We start from the raw sequence: 16,144 nt of genomic DNA, 5'->3' as shown, positions 1-16,144 counted from the left end.
CCCGTCAACGGTTGTGGGGGCTCCATCTCTGGAGGCTTTTAAGAAGAGACTGGACAGCTGCTTATCTAGAATGGTAGAAGGTCTCTTGCTTCAGGTTGGACTAGAAGATCCCCAAGGTCCCTTCCAACTCTGTTATTCTGTTAAATCAGCACTTGTACTGACTGACAAGGGTCCCGTTTTCAATCATTTCTCCGGCTGTTTTTGTCTCGGCTCAGCCAACAATCACAGTAGCTGCATAATTGAATTGCAAAGTCCTCCTTATTCATTGCAGTGTGAGGCTATCGATGAATTCGGGTCTTTTTCCAGAGGGCCCCTCCCCAGTACTACAGGCTGTCAGAAGTAGCGGCTGACTTCTCTGGCTGACCCCAACAGCGGTCTCTTTTGTGGGAGTGTGTAGGAACCAGACGCCCATCCTATGGCCAAGCACAGCATCCGACCTGCGGAAGACGCCCTACCCTTCCCTCTTCTGGGCCTCTTTCGTTCCTTCTCCACACCTGAACACTTTTGCTGTTTTTGCGCTTTTAAGGGCTGGGGTGACAGAAGAAGAAGAAGAAGGACACCCTAGACTAAGAGGGAGAAGTCAAAAATAAGGACCCCCTCTCTGTCCTGGCACGTTTTGAGGGACGTCGGGCAAATGTTGCCATAGGACCAACAAGCTGGGACCTGCGGGGAGCTGAGAGTGACCCTCCCACTCTTGTCTCGACTCCTGAGGATCACGGAATCCCCAAAGGATTCTGGGATTCCAAGAGGACATCCAGGTGGGTCCCCCACACACATTGCAAGATCCATCACACCTGCTCCAGGGCAGCTGGGTATCGGTCAAAGTCTTCCGGTGGTTCAGGGAGTGGCTCCAGTTGCTGCCTTTGGGGGAAAGGAGGCCGACTTCAAGCACATCAGAGAAGGTGCTGCGAGAACACGCAGAGGAGACCACCCATCACGATACCAATGACATCAATGCCAGGGTCCGAATGAGACTCGCTCCTGGACAGAGGGGCTGTGGGTTCAAGAGACAGCCCATCCCCATCTTAGCCCTAAATGGAGGGCAATCGGGGGCTCTTGGACTCTCCAATCCTGCCCACTGGGGGAATTGTTCCTGGATCAAAAGCTGGCACTCGCGGTCATGTCATCAGAGTATACCACGATACGCTCCAGGTGGGACCGCCCCTTTGGAGCCCCCGGAACTTCCTCCAGCATGCAGCGCAGCCGCCTGCATGTTCTCCAGAGCAGGGGTCCCCAACCACCGGGCCGCAGACCGGTCCCGGTCTGTGGAACATTCCCTACCGGGCCGCCGGTTTGCTGGGCGCCGCCATCTTGTTTGACGAGAAAGTGCTTCCGGGTGAGCTTTTCCGGTTGGAAAGCGGCGTTTGGGTCCTGAAGGAATCCCCGCGCCTTAGTTTCATCAAAAGGGGGGGGGGCTTCTGAGCGAAACTAAGGTGCGTGGATGGCGGGGGATGGCTGGCTGGCCGGTCGCTCGGCTCGCCTTGCCTTGTCATGCGTGCTGATGCCGGTACCGGGCCGCGGATCATTTTGTGATGCCGGTACCGGGCCGCAGCACAATAAAGGTTGGGGGGTCACTGCTCCAGAGCCCACCAGGGACTTTCGGGTCCCCTGAGCTGCGTCCGCTGTTCCCGTTTATCTCCACTGCTGTCCTGTCCCTCTGAAGTCCTCCGTGTTCTGCAGGCTCCAGATCAGCTGCTCCACAGAGAAACCTGCTTGCGGAGGCTGCCTGCTAAGAGGCCCCATCCCACAGCAGTGGCAACTCTGCAGGAGCTTCACCCTCTACACACAAACACACACACAGACTGCCCTCCTTGCAGAGAGAAGAGCGACACCCTCACCCCCCCCCCAGGAAGCCCTCCCAGTTTGCGGGGGAGGAGAGCGGCAGACTAGCCAAGCTGAGCTGGTTCAGGTCCTTTGACGTTAAGATACAAACCCTTGCGGTGAAACAAACCGTACAACGGCCTCCTGCTTGCCAGAGTGGGGGCTTTGAGAAAAGGCCTAGGTGGGACACCTTCCTCCTCCTCTTTATGAAGGAGAGACCCAAATCCTAAAAGGTGGGGGAGGGCAAATAAACGGGTCCCCTTCTTCTGTATAATTCAAAGCTGATCCAAGCGAGCCCCGAGCCCGCTCTTGGAAGGGAAGCCTCTGTCGGTCCTTGGGACAGCAGCGGCTACGGTCCTACCTGGGAGTTAGGTAGCCTCACTTCCCAGCACAAGGAGGGGGGCTGTGGGGTGAGCCCCTGGCTTCCCTGGAAGGCCTCTGGGAGGAAGACCTGCACTCCCTGGGAACTAAGGGGGCCTCCTGGCTCCTGGAAGGGTCCTTTGGGCAAAAGAGGCAGCTCCCCCCTCCTCCAAAAGGGACCCCTCCTCTCCTAGATGGAGGGAGATGTAAGAGAAAAAGAGCTGAGTTGCCCTGAATGTATTTTTTGAAACCTCCGTGTTTCAGTCATTCCTCCTCTCTCCACAAACTCAACTGGCCAAATTGCAAGTTGCTCAGCTGATCCCTAAATCTCACTGCTCAGAAACGTGTGTGCCCAGTATTAACTGTTGCCTTCCTGCCTACAGGCCCCACGGTCAGGAGCCCGTCGAAGGAGCCACAAGCCCGGTGCGCTATTTGGGCTCCAGCCGCCGCCAGCTGCTCCCCGGGTCACTCACCTGCTTGGTGATGGATGGCTTGAGCGCGGAAGGCGCCTCCTTGGTGACCGACTGCTGGCGGGCGTGGGTGGGGGCGTAGGTGGGCTCAGGCTGCAGCAGGTTCCCGCTGGAGGGCCGAGGTTTCTGAGCCGCAGAAACCGTCAGCTGTTGGGACTTGCCCCGCTGCAGGGGGGGCTGTGGCTGAGGGGCGGGGGCCAAGCGCTGGGGCTGGGGGCCGATGGTGATCTGGGGCGGGGACAGCATGTTCTGGAGGTTCTCCTGCAGGGACAGCTGGCGCTTGGTGAACTCCGAGCCTTGGCGGGTGAACTCGTCACTGTAGCTGTGGCTGTGGATGATGTGCTTGCTGGTCGAGAGGTCCTCGCTCTTGCTGTAGCCATGGAAGGGGGCAAAGGTATCGGCAGGGTTGCCCTCCGCCGGCCGGTGTGGGTGGGAGGCATGCAGCGGGCCGCCGGCCGGCCCGTCAGAGGCCATGTGGAAGAGGGGGTTCTGGAAGGAGAGCGGGATGCGGAGCTGCTGCGCGGAGGAGGGGCCGCCCCCGTCGGTGGTGACCCCCATCTGGCTCAGCCGCAGGCCGGCCGCGATGCTGGAGCCACTGCCCTGGGAGAGCCGGCTGGGCCGCAGACCCAGGCCGGCAGTGATGGAGGCCTGGCTGCTGTTGAGCAAGTCGCCTACGCTGTGCAGGTTGGAGACGCTGTTCATGCGGCTGTCCTGCAGGTCCAGCATGGAGACGCTCTTGTTGACGCTCAGCACCTTTTGGTCTGGTTCGGTGATGTCCGAGCTGCTGGTGCAGTAGGCGGGGGAGGAGCGGGCCAGGGGCGGCCGCGGCACGAAGAACAGCTCTTTGGAGCCCTTCTCCTTGGTCGGGGAGGGCAAGCGCGTCATGTCGATGGAACTGCGGAGGGAAGCAGCGCAGAGAAGTGGTAAGGGCAGGAGAGAGCGGGTGGGGAGCTGCCAGGGTTGGGGTGGCAGCCCAACCCCAGGGGGCTCCCCACCACCTCTGCCAGCCTGTGCAGGATAGCCAAGGAACAAGGGGCATGTGGGCAGAGGGACAGCCGTATGCCCAGAGGGAAGGGAACTTCGATGTGGGACCCCAGCCTCCCGTGGGCCTCACCCGGCAGCCCTTACCTGTTCATGGCTCGCATCATGTAGGGCTGCATGTCAACTGAGCTGTGGGGAGAAATCCAGGGTCAGCCCAAGCGGGAAGCCCTCCAGGGCATCTTCACACCCCAAACCTCCCGTAGGCGCCTTGGAGAAGCCGTCCTCTGCGGGCTCTTGGCATTACTCGCGAGGGGATCCGGCTGGGGCCCAGACCAGAGCCCATCCCGGTGGGGCCCAGAGCTGGATGTCCACCCGTTTCCTGTCCTCCAGTGCCCGCCCTCCCCCACGCCCCACCCATCCCAGGCCTAACCTGTTGAGGTCCCGCATCATGTACGAGGACTGCACGTCGGCCGAGGGCCCGCGGAGGATGACTGGCTTGGCTTGCAGCCGCTCGCCCTGGTGGCTGGGCTGCCGCTGGATGTGGGGGTTCCTGAGAGCGAGGCTGATTTCGTTCAGCAGACGGGGCAGCGGGCCCAGCTTGATCAGGGCTTCCTACGCGGGCAGGAAGCAGCGGACAGGCACTCAACCCCACCGCTGGCAAGCAGGCGTGCGCAGCCCTCCCCCTCTGCCCTCTGCCCTCCCCCCCCGCCCCACCTCCCGGCAGGCACCTTGCTGAGCTGGGGCAGGACCTCCCAGAGCAGAGCGTGCAGAGTGGAGAGCTCCCGGCCGAGATCAATGTAGCCCTCGAAGCTGCTGCTGTTCGTGAGGGTGTCCAGGTTGGAGATCTCGTAGAGGAACTGCTGCATGCTGGCCCACTCCAGCTCCAGGAACTCGTTCATGAACGCCATGTACTCCTCCTTGCTGCCAAACCTGCCGCCAGAACCATGTTGTTTGTCGCTCGCCGCGTGGCTCCAGTTTGGCCCTTCCATTTGCCCACCCAGCCCTCCCCGGAAAGCCCAGCACACCCCGAAACCCAAAGCACAGCAGCAGCCCTGTGCAGTGCCCGCCTGCCACCCGCTCCAGCCCCTCCAGGGGGAACCGGCATTTGCCACCAAGGTTAGCAGTCCGCAAGCGGCGCACCGAGCAAGAAGGGCCAGGGGTATTTGGAAAGAAATGCTACCCCAAACTGCGTATTTGGGGGTGCTTGAATGGACTGTACCCCTCCCCTTCACTCTTTCCCCCTTGTGAGATGCAGAGACCACCCTTCTCCCAGCTGGAGCGACCAGGGTCCCCTGAGGCCATCCGTTCCACCTCTGTTTCCACCATCTATCTGGACGCTCGCTTCCTCTGCCCTACTCCATCTGCCCACACCTTCAGCTGGGGTCCACCTCCCCATAATCCTGATCCAAGCCCATCCCCAGGACAGGGAGTGGAACGACCGTTGCCTACTTCACCCTTGCGGGCATTTCAAGAAGGGAGCTGCGTCCCCCCTCTCGGTCTCCCTTCTCCGCCTCCGTCGGTTCTCTCCTTGCACTCGCCTTTCAGAGGGACCTGGCTGCTTTCTGGGCCTCGAGGGACCCCTCCCCACAGGGCCAGGGGCACAAAATCTAGGTTCTTGGCCGAAGCCAGAGACAGAGGGAACCTGGCCACACTGCAGGGAGGGGCTCTCCTACAGAGCTCTGCCCTGGAGCTCGGCACGGGGTGGATGGTGGGAAACTCACTCCCAGCACCCTGGGTGTATCTGGCCCAGCGGGTTTCCACACACCCCTGGCGCTCACTGCCTCCTGGCCTCCTCCACACTCACTTGGTGAAGTTGGCCAGGTTCTGGATGACCTTGGCGATGAGTGTGAGGGTGCGGGACGTCTGCTCGTCCGGGTACTCCTGAAGCAGGCCGAAGAGGCTGGGGGACATGACGGCTGGACACAGGAAACGCAGGAAGAGGGAGGCGCTGATGAGGCGGTCGGCAATGTCTTCCCGGCCCCTCTCGGCACAGCGCAGCCGCCACGATGCAAAGACCTCCTTCAGCTCCCGGGGGAACACGCTGGGGGAGGGGACACAGGATCACTGCCTGCCCCCACTACAAGGCTGCCCCACACCCCCAAGTTGCCCCTCCCAAAATGACCGCCCCTCTCCACTTCCCTCCCCTCAGCCCGACATGTAGGGGAAGGGGGCAGCCTTGCACTGACCAGTGGGAGTTGACCACTTTGCAGAGGGCCAGTTCGCAGCACATGCGGAGGTTGGCCTGGTGGTCGGCCAAAGTGGAGGCCGAGCACTTCATGGGGTCCACCTCGCAGTTCTCCTCAGACTCGTACAAAGCTCGGATGAACTCACCTAGGAGGGAGGGCAGAGCAGGGAATGGAACCAGCCGCTCCCCGCTCAGGCACCCACTGGCTCATCCCCACAGAGGGGCAGGTTACTAGGGAGGACCCCCCACTCCATGTTCAGGGGAGCTGCAAGGCCTCCCTCTCTGGACTTTCCCCAGAGGAAGCCAAGCAGGCAGAGCCAGAAAAAGAACAAAATCTAACCCAAATGCCTGTGATTACCCCTCCCTCTCCACCCAGGGTTGTGGGCTGCTCCCCCCCAAGCATCCTCCCTCCTCCAGTGCCCCTACCAATTGCATCCTTGAGGTATTTTTGTCCAATCAGCTTGAGATACTCCTCTATGGCTTTGGTGGCCAGCGTGTTCTCCCGGAAAATGAGGTGTTCGCGGTCCATGAAGCGGTCCACTTCCGTCATGGCCATGTCGGACAGGAAGTCCTGCCAGGAAGGGGCGGAAGAGAAGCTGCAGGAGCCATGCTTGGCCCCGTGGGCTCCCGGGCCCCTTCCCTACGGGGCCCTGCTCGCCTAACCCGCCCCACTCCCAGAGCGTACCTTGGCCTTGCCAGTGCTCTGGAGGATGTGCACCAGGGCGCAGGCCACCTCCTCCTTGCTCTTGACGCTCAGGACGGGCTCCAGCACAGCGCACAGCATGCGGTAGTTGTTGGTGACGTACTCGGCGAATTCCTTGTAGAGCTCCATGGGCAAGATGCTCATGGCCTGGAAGCGGCTCTTGACCCGGATGGCCGGGCAGCCAGCCTTGCTCTTGCTGGCGCTGGGCTGGCTGAGCGGGTACCACTGCTCTGCGAAATGGCGCCCGGTGACGCTGGCGATGGGGATGCTGACCATGCCCACGTAGTTGCTCTTGTCCTTCTTACGCTTCTTGTCCGTGTCCTTGTAAAGGTGCAGCCGGATGGTGCGCACGGCTGGCAGGTTGTTGAACTCAAAGTGCTCCCCCCAAAAGACGTTGTCCGTGCGCATCTTGCTGGTGGTGCGCGCGTAGAGCATGTCGTCCAGGCACAGCTCGCAGTAGTAGCGTTTCTTGGGGGGCAGGTCCCGGGCCTCAATGATCCAGAGCTTCAGCACATTGTCCACCCGCCGGCTGTTGTCCTGCGCAAAGAGCAGGAGGAAGGAGGAGGGGGTGCTGGGCTGGTGCTCCAAAACAGGGCGGTCTCCAACCTTGGCCCCTTTAAGACATGTAGACTTCAACTCCCAGAACACCCCAGCCAGCACAACCAATACACTGACCAGCACAGCTGGCTGGGGAATTGTGGGAGTTGAAGTCCACACATCTTAAAGGGGCCAAGGCTGGAGATCCCTACTCCAGCCAGGTGACACAGGCAAGCAGGAGAGCTCTCCTTCCCTCCGGAGCCCCGCCCTCTCCCCACGCCCACAAGAGGTCCAGACATTTCCAGCCCAGCATAAGCCCCCCCTCTCAGCTCCCCCAAACCAAGGCCCCCTCCCAGTCTGGCCTCGCCCTGCTGTGCACACATAGCCACCCCGTCCCTCCGGTGCAAGACTGGGGCCCTCTGCCCAAGAGATGGGCTCTCTATGGTGCACCAGGAAGCACCTCCCTTCCATTTCCTCCAGCTTGTTAACGGACAGGAGGATAAGCTGTTGTAGCTTTGTTAACTTTTATTCCTCTGCTTTGAGTTTGTAATTGATTTATTGCCACGTGGCGGGGGAGGGAGAGCCCATATCCTCCATCTCATAAGCAGCAGGAAGAATCTCCACTATGAGGTGGGCTAAAAAATAGTACAAGGGAGGAACAGGCAGGAGGCTGGACAGAAAAGGACCCAGAAGCAGCTGCAGCCCAAGAGCCAGAAAAATCTCCAGACAAGGAGCCTTAAGAGACTATCCAGATCACTCACTGTCTTGCCCATCACTATCAGAGTCCATTTCCTACTCAACCGCCTCCAGCAAAACCACCTGTGTGCTGTTGAGGGCCAACGCCCTGCTATTATCCATCTTCTCCTGGTGTTTGGGGAGGAGGGCAACCTATTTCCTTGTAAATTAAGCGCAGAGCGACCCCCCACCCCCGTTTTGTGGGAAAACCCCTCCCCCCACCTCATCTTCTACTGGCAGCTACTCAAAGACGGCTGTTGTGTCTCCCGTCTCCTCGTCCTCAGGGAGGACACGCCCGAGGGACTTCCGGCTGGGCATGCCAAAGGTTTCCCGGCAAGTTGCTGGCTGCTCTCGGGACCCCCACCCATCTTGCCAGTGAAGCACACCGTGCCTGGAACTGGGCCCCACGTTCCAGGTGTGGCCTAATCCACCCGAAGGGGGAGGAGCAGCCGCATCTTAAGAGTAACCGCCTTTTGACTCCTGTTGTCTGCAGAGCTTCTCCGTCACCCAGGTCACGGCTGCCCCGAAGGTACTTTTCCAAGAGGCAACTGGGGTTCCTCGATTTCTTCCTTTGGCTTCTGCTGGCGCAGCCAAGGGTGGCCCTGGCTTGTTCACCGCTGCATCCTGCTCCTGGTGCATGCGCCACTTGTGGTCTTCCCACGTTCTTCCTGCAGAGACCCGCCTGCTTATCACCCCAACTTGCCCTCGTGTCCGTGGTTTTTCCTTTGTCCCCGTTGGAATTCCTCTGGTGAGTTGCTGCCCCTTGTTCCAGCTTGTCCAAATCCTCCTGAATTGTGATATTCTTCCACGGAGTGTGTTACTCTGCCCAGGTCAGCACCCTCTACACCTTCAGCAGCCACATTTTCTAACAGCCCATCCTAACTTATGAAATTACGGACTGGCAGAGAGCCCAGAAGACAGCTGGGGGGGGCGCAGCAGTCAACATTCCTCTGCTCCCCGCAGCTTGGCCAGAAACCCCAGTCGTTCTTCCTTGGGTGCGAAGGTTCATCCAGCACCAGGTCCGCCTAATGGTTAACATCCAGCCCTGTTTTCTCATCTTCTCTGCTAGGATCTTGTGGAAGCTTCAAATGTTCTGCTGAAGTCCAAGAGAGACTGGCTTGCTCTTGATCAGAGTAGCTGGCTCCCCAAAAGACGCGTGCTTTCTTCTCTGAATATCATCGTGTGCTATCCAGTCTCTTGGCACCATATACAGAAGCATCCATCCATCCCCAACTTGGTCAACCAACCAACCAGACAGAATAGAGCCCCCGTGAGATACACGAAAGCAGAGACTAAATATAGACACAACTGAAGTGCATCGTGTGGTAATAGGACAGAAATGGCTTCCTTCATTTTCATTTTTTTTTTAAACTTCCAAATCAATCCTATATCCCAACAACGAAAGAGGTCAATTTATCGGGGACTTCCGGTTTGGGCTTCTTCGGCGACAGACCAAAATCCACGATCACGCGTGGTTTCAATCCGTGCTCATCACCGGAGCTCCCTGATCCTTTGGATTTGGGGCTGAAGCCACCCCGTAGAGGTGGCGAAGAGGGGGGAGACTCCTAGCTGAGTAGAGGGGAGCCATATCTCTCCTCCTCGGCTGGTCTAAACTCCCTTTCCTGAAGGTGCTTGCAGTGGTGGTCAGAAATGGCCACCTCCAAAAAGAACCCAACCGGACAAGAATGAGTGGGAGGAAGACAAAAGGGAATTGCAGGACAGACCGGGATAAGCAGAGATAACATCTAAACAAGGTGCCCTGGATTTAAAAGTATTAAGAGTGTTATTCCTAAAAGATTTAAAGCGGCAGAGGAGAAAAGGAGGGAAAAAATCCTTTTTTCTATTTTCATATTGACAGTTACAATTGGCTTTGAATGTTACAAAAAAAGAAATCTAAGTAAGAAATTTGTGATAATTTACTCTGACTCTAATAGGCCATCTTAAGCTGAAATTAAAGTGCCGAAAGGAAAATAAAGACTTTCTGGATACTCTAAAGCCCTTAAAAGAAGAGTGGAGGAAAAAGGGTGGAACTTGGAAAGAATAATGGAGTGTCACCTGGAAATAAAAGGGATTAACCACTGTTAAGCTTTGAAAATACTTCCAAAAGATACATTGTAACTGACTTTATTAAAACGTAACAGAACCCCTGGAAAGGAAAAGTAGAAAAAACAAGAAGAGCTTTGGATTAATCGGTGATTTTTAAAAGTTGGGGTGTTGGATCTTTTATTAGTCAATCGGGTGGTTGTTTAAAAGTGCTTAAAATGCTATCACTCCTTGAGGAATTAAAAATGGAACTTAAAAAACAGAAAGAAGATGCACAAGAGAAAAGAGGATCTTTTGGCTTCATATTTCAATTTTTAGAAATGGAGATTTTGAACCATAAAAACAAGAAGTGCTAGAAGAAGGAGAAGGAGAAGGAGAAGGAGAAGGAGGAGGAGGAGAAGGAGAAGGAGAAGAAGAAGAAGAAGAAGAAGAAGAAGAAGAAGAAGAAGAAGAAGAAGAAGAAGAAGAAGAAGAAGAAGAAGAAGAAGAAGAAGAAGAAGAATGGGACAAAGAAGAAGCCATTCTTAATGATCAAATAATGCAATGTGGGGTAAAAGGGGAAAAAGGAGTTTAAAGCTTAAGATTAAAGGGAACAACTAAAAAAAGAATAGTTTGAAAAAGAAGCACAACATTAAGGAGAAGCAGAAAAGAGAATTACAGAAGGGAGAGTTAGAGAGGGGGGTCAAAAAAGGGGTGAGATAAAGTGGGGAAGATAGAGAGGAAAAGAAGTTATAAGGGACAAAAGCTGAAAATAAAGAAACAGGGAAACGTACAAGGATCAAAGGCATTAGCTTATTGAGAAGACATAGAGATAATGGTTAAATCAAACTAAAAGTGAGAATTCTGCAAGGGTAAAAAACATAGTGTTGTTATAGTAGAATATAGCAATGAGTTAGAAATGAAATAGTTGATTAAATTACAAGATAAAACTGTTTTGTTATGTAATGGTATGTTTGTTAATAAGTTGAAATAAGGAGGAATGGAAATGTTTTGTTTTTAAAGATTGATAAAATACAATTGAAAAGAAATGTGAAAATTTTACAACGAAATCAATACCAGTTAGGATGAATTTGAATAATTATTTTGCTTATTTTATATGTTTGTTTGTTTTCTTAAGTTTTCGCGGGTATTTATATGTACGGTATTCAGCTTTGTTCGGGTATTTTCCCACGTCATTATAGTTGTGCTTTTTAAATTGTAGCAACGTTTCAGCAGAATTCTCATCTGCCATCATCAGGCTTCTGTATTGTGTTCGTCTAGTTGTTTTCGTAGATACATATGTATATATTCTACTTTTTTTTTAGAGTTTTGTATGTATTCCCAAGGGAAAGTACCAAGCGGAATTCAGTTGATGAGAGTTATATTATATTAGAAATTGAATGTTATAATTCCATAATGTAGAAATTAAATGTTTCATGAGATTTTATATGATAATAATTATAAGATACAAAGGTGTTACACTCTAATTGCTTTTCAAGGCCTGGAAGGGGAGGGAAATTCCCCCCCCCTCCCTTTTGGGATGATGATGGAAGAAAATATATGAAATTGTAAACAGGGCAGACGAAAGTATAAGTATCATGAATAGAAAGATATAGAAATCTAGGAAGAGAAATGTAATTGAATTAGAAAGAATAATTATAGAAATGAGATAAATTATAAAAGAAGAATAGGGAAAGTAAGGGAAAAATATTGAGAAATTGAAAATTGAAAAAATAGTACTAAGATATGAAATTGAATATATAAGATGAATATGTATTTGAGATTGTATCCGTATGGAGATGTGATAACACCTGGAATCATGCTGTTCTCAAAAAAAAAAGATGTTTTATTTGTTATGTTTTGTTAAAACCCAATAAAACTTTTACAAAAAAGAAAAGAAAGAGGTCGACGTATCCTCCAAATTGCAATCTTCCTGTCTTCTGAGAAATGCCTGGGGATCATCCTGGCATCCTTAACCCTCTTCCTTTCTTTAACTTTCCTCCTGGTCTTCGGAAACTTCATTAAATACCCAGAATCCCCTGTCTCTCTTAGGTCCTCCTCATTTCCCTCCGGCTTTCCTTCCCATCCCCTTTGCTGGTGTTCTGACCTGGGCTTCACAAAATCACGAAGCAGATTCCGGGCCCTGATTAAATCCCTTTTTATTAGGCTAATCTGAATTCCTATGGGGTTGCGATGGGTCGGACGCGACTTTGCAACTAAAAACAACAACAAAAAAATCATTCGCATCCAGCAAAGTCCTGGCAAACAGTCTTTCAAGAGTGGTTTACGACCACAGACCTTATCAGGCTTCAACAGTTGCGGAACGCTGTACAAAAAAAAAAAATACTTTCCGAGGAGTCACGAACAAATCTTCACCCTAATTAAATGAACTAATTGTCTCCTGCAAACATCACACACACACCCTTTTGCTCCTCTTTATTCCCTCTGGGAGGGGCCATTCACCATCCACCTGTGGTTTTACTCCCAAGTCGACTCTTGTTCCTTAACTGTTCCCTTCTCCTGGCAGCTCTGTGCATGTGCACGCTGGGAACAGGCTCCAGCTGTTCTTCTGCCCCACTGATCTCCGACTCCGAAGGCAGCTGATAACTGTCGGACGGACCTGCCCCCATCTCTGCCTCCGATGCAGAGCCCTCATCCGAGCCTTCCCCAGACTCCAGGACTGGCCCACGTTCCTCCCCCAACCTCCTCACTGTCCGAGTCTGCCGCCAGCTCTGCTGGCGGCTTGTCGGGCCACAACAGCTGGCCAGCCCAAAAAAGGCCACCTTCCTCCTCCATCCAACAGTTTTTCAGCAACATCTTCTCAATTGCTGCCTCCTCTGTCTTAGCCAAGGCAATGTTGGGGGTGTTGGCCTTCTTGGCTACGATGACCCGGAAATAAACGGAATGACCTCCTGCACAACGGTCCCCGCTGTCGGGAAAGGTCTCCTTAAGTTCGAGGCTGCTTCCTTCTTTGGTTGGTTTCTGTCCATTACTGCTTCTCCTGCCTTCTGGGACTTTGGAGGGTAGGGGGACCCCCCCCTCCTCTTCTGCGTGGCAGCCCTTCAAATAGTTCTTCAAACGTCCCGGTGGCGCAACCATCAACAAAAACTGAGTCCCCTCCCTGCTTCTCGCCTTCTTCCCTGCCTCCCCTCCCCCCGTTCCACGAGATGGTAAACCGACTGCCGAGTAATCTGTTTCCCGGCCTCACGCAGAACGGACCCCAAACGGAACACCGTTCAACCCGCAGTGACAGCACTCAACGCAAGACCGACAGGCTTCCTTCGAGAGGTTCGGTTCCCACCAGCTGGGGGTTGACAAGAGAAGGGGTGTCCCGCCCCTCCCCCGGAAATCCAGGGCTGAGAGATGGTCCAGTGTGGCTTCTGGCCCGTAGGGCCCCACCACGGGCGCATCAACGGAGCAGCGTTTCTACCGGTTCCCACAGGCTGGCAGTGCCCTGCCTCCTGTCTCTGATTGGGCAGAATATCTGGAGTTTTGGGAGCTCAGTCGCTTGCTGGCTGAGTTGTACGGCTACCGTTAGTCAGCACAGGAGATGAGACAACATGTATTCCCCCACAAGCCACGATCTGGGGAAATAAAACACTCCGTCAGTCCCAACTTCTACAGCTAGGAGGACAAGCAGCCCAACGGTTCGGCAGCACCTCGACCAGCAGAGGGCAGAATGGCTTCCTCCGTAAGGCCTCCGGCCGGAAGGGCCTTTTTCCTCTTGCCAGCTTAGTGGACGGAGGGATCCCTGTGGAAGTAGTTTCGTCTTGATTCCAGCAAACCGAATCGACCGAAGTCGTTAGTGGCAAACTTATCCCTTAGAAAGTGCCCTTCCTTCTGTTCTTGGGAAACCGTTTGGGCGTCTCCAACGGCCATTGCTGAACGGAAGACGAAGACGAAGAATGAGGCACTCAAGGGGGGCGCCGCCAGGTACGATCCGCGGGGGAAATCCTCTCTCCCTTACTGGTTTCAGCCACGGCCTGGGAAACGTTTTGCAAAGCCCCAGAGAGAGAGAGAGGGCAGGAGGATGTGCGGATCCACGTCCCCGGGCCAGCTGCCAGGTGGATATTGTAGTTGTCGGCAGTCTTGTCAGGATCTCCACGGCCTCCTTCCCCCTCTGGGCCGCTGAGGAAGGGGCAAAATCCCCCCACACCCCAGGCCCGCTAATGCCCACCCTCCAAGCTCCCACGCCTGATTCTTGCAGCATCCCCTCCTTTCTCTGGGCGGGGGGGAGTAGCTGGGTCTCCCCCTCTTTTGCTACTTTCCCAGGCTGCCTTGGGATGGAGGGAAGCCCCTCCCCCCACTAGTCCAGCTGGAGCAGAGCCAGTCACCCACTTCCCCGGTTTAAGAAGAGCCACTCGGGGGACCCTGGAGAAGCTGGTCTGGAGTTCTTCTGAAGGTTCAGCCTCCGCCCTTCGGAACGGCCTGCAGGGAGGGCGGAGTGAACTCCCCCCCAGACCCCCGGGCCTGGGTGCCAACCCAGCTGCTCCGGGCCCGCACCGTATTCTTCCATTGGAAATCCAGATGTTTCGTTCCGGACTTCGCAATGCGGAATAACTCATCCTGGAGGACCACGATCCCAGGGGCTACGAGGACAAGGAAGGGGCAGCCGGCGACTCAAACGGAGATTCCCCACCCCCATCACCAGCCCTCCCCCGCCAGAGAGAAGGAGAGCCAGCAGCCTCCCTCCGAGTGAAGGGGGAGGGAGATGCCAAGTCTCTGCGGTCCCATCTGGGTGAGCAAAACAGGAAACAGCAGTGAGGCAGGCCCTCCCCTTTAGCCCCTCCCTCAAGAAACCTGCAAGGGGAGGGTGGCAACAGGGAGGGGTTCCCCCCCCCCATGGATCTGCTGGGCGAAAGACGCAGGGGCCCCTCCCACTGGGCCATCCTTCCTGCTGGCAGGGAACAGCGGGTCTTCCTCGAACCAGGAGCGGGGAGGAGGCGGCTCAGCCCCATGGGGCTTGCAAGGCTGAGGCCCAACCACCCAAGCGGCCCAGGTCAGGGGCAGGGGTGGGGCTGGAGACCTTCAGGCCGAGAGCTCCAAAGGGGTGGCAGGGGGTCCCTTCCCAGCCCATTTGCGGGGGGCATTGGGGGCCACGGGGGGTGAGAACATCTGCTGGCTTTGGAAGTTCTCTTCAACGATGGTGGAGGGGACAAGGAAAGCGCCCTGACCCACGGCTGACCACACCAACATGGCCGACAGCAGCGGCCACCACAGGAAGAGGGGGGCTTTCAGTCAATTTGGGGGTGGGGGGTTCAGGAGGAGCCGAGAGGGGTCGGAGCCTCTTCCGGAGCAGCACCAGGCCAGAAACGCCTAGACTGGCCCAACTGGTCGGAGGGGCTTCCACCCTCCTCTCGAGAAAGGAAGCGAGACACCCCCTCCCCCCTGCCCAAGCCTCCGAGGGGAGCTGACCCCTCCCTGCTTCGGGGTCCCCCAAAACAGCCCCTGGATAGCCAGAGAAGCGAAAGGCACAGGGGCTCTTCCTAAAAGCCTCTCGGCGGGGTGGGGAGGAGGAAAGCACTCGGGGACAGTGGGGTCACCCCAAACCCCAAGGGGGCTGGGGGTGTCTGGGGGGGGCCCTGTTACCTTGTTGGGCTTGACGGCTCTCTGCAGGTTCTCGATCCACTTGTCTCTCTCGGCAGCCGAGCGGCAGGCGAAGCACTTGGTGCCCGAAGACGTGGTCACCTGGGCAGGAAGGGGGGCAGGGGGGCGCGGGAGTGAGCTGCATTCTGCGCATGCCCAGGAGCCCCCTATGCCCACCCACCCGAGAGGGCCCAGGTGCCCCCACCTCGAAGCAGAACTCCTGGCCCAGGATGCTGCTGTGCACCGGCTTGATGAGGGAATCCTCGTCCAGGTTGAGCTCCAGGGCTTCAGCGGCGCTGCTGGGGCTCAGCAGGGACTTCGTGCGAATGCGACTCCTTGAAGCTCTGCATCAGGCGGGCCCTGTGGGGGTGGTGGAGAAGGGGGAGCCCCCTGTCAGCGGGAAGGCTGTGGCTGGAGGGTGGGGCAGGACCCAGGAGGAAGGGGGGGCTTCAGCTGAGCCCCCGCTCTTGGAGGTTACCTGGCCTCTGCACCCCAGAGAGGCATCTCTGCGGCCTCAGCAGGGGAGGGAGGAGGGAGGGTCTCAGAAAACCCCTCTGGCCCACGGTGGGGGGGGAGGCCACGGGGGTCTCCCCTTCGCCCGGCCAGCCGAGCACCGGAGACCCTTCTTGGAGGGAGCCGGCGGAGTCTGTGTGCGGCTGCTTCCCCCCCTCCGCTTCCCGCGACGTTTCTGCTCGGAGCTGCCGCCCCCCCCCGGGATATATTTAGCCCAGCCACGTAGCAGAG

The 16,144-nt window shown here is 55.9% G+C and overlaps 1 protein-coding gene across 1 annotated transcript in view; it reads right to left on the bottom strand.

Moving 5' to 3' along the window:
- SYNGAP1 (synaptic Ras GTPase activating protein 1) overlaps nt 1-16,144 on the bottom strand; it is a 39,309-nt gene that overhangs the window by 9,043 nt on the left and 14,122 nt on the right. The window contains 11 exon segments of the mRNA XM_087923263.1: nt 2,655-3,546; nt 3,780-3,821; nt 4,063-4,244; nt 4,361-4,562; nt 5,437-5,673; nt 5,819-5,963; nt 6,244-6,388; nt 6,503-7,057; nt 15,404-15,502; nt 15,606-15,716; nt 15,718-15,760. Coding sequence (XP_087779389.1) covers nt 2,655-3,546; nt 3,780-3,821; nt 4,063-4,244; nt 4,361-4,562; nt 5,437-5,673; nt 5,819-5,963; nt 6,244-6,388; nt 6,503-7,057; nt 15,404-15,502; nt 15,606-15,716; nt 15,718-15,760 — 2,653 coding nt within the window.

This window comes from Pseudonaja textilis, chromosome 2 (assembly GCF_049901715.1).
Source record: "Pseudonaja textilis isolate UNSWEBS1 chromosome 2, rPseTex1.2, whole genome shotgun sequence".
Classification (NCBI taxonomy): Eukaryota; Metazoa; Chordata; class Lepidosauria; order Squamata; family Elapidae; genus Pseudonaja; species Pseudonaja textilis.
The sequence above is the reverse complement of the archived record's forward strand: the minus strand, read 5'-3'. Positions and strand labels throughout refer to the sequence as shown.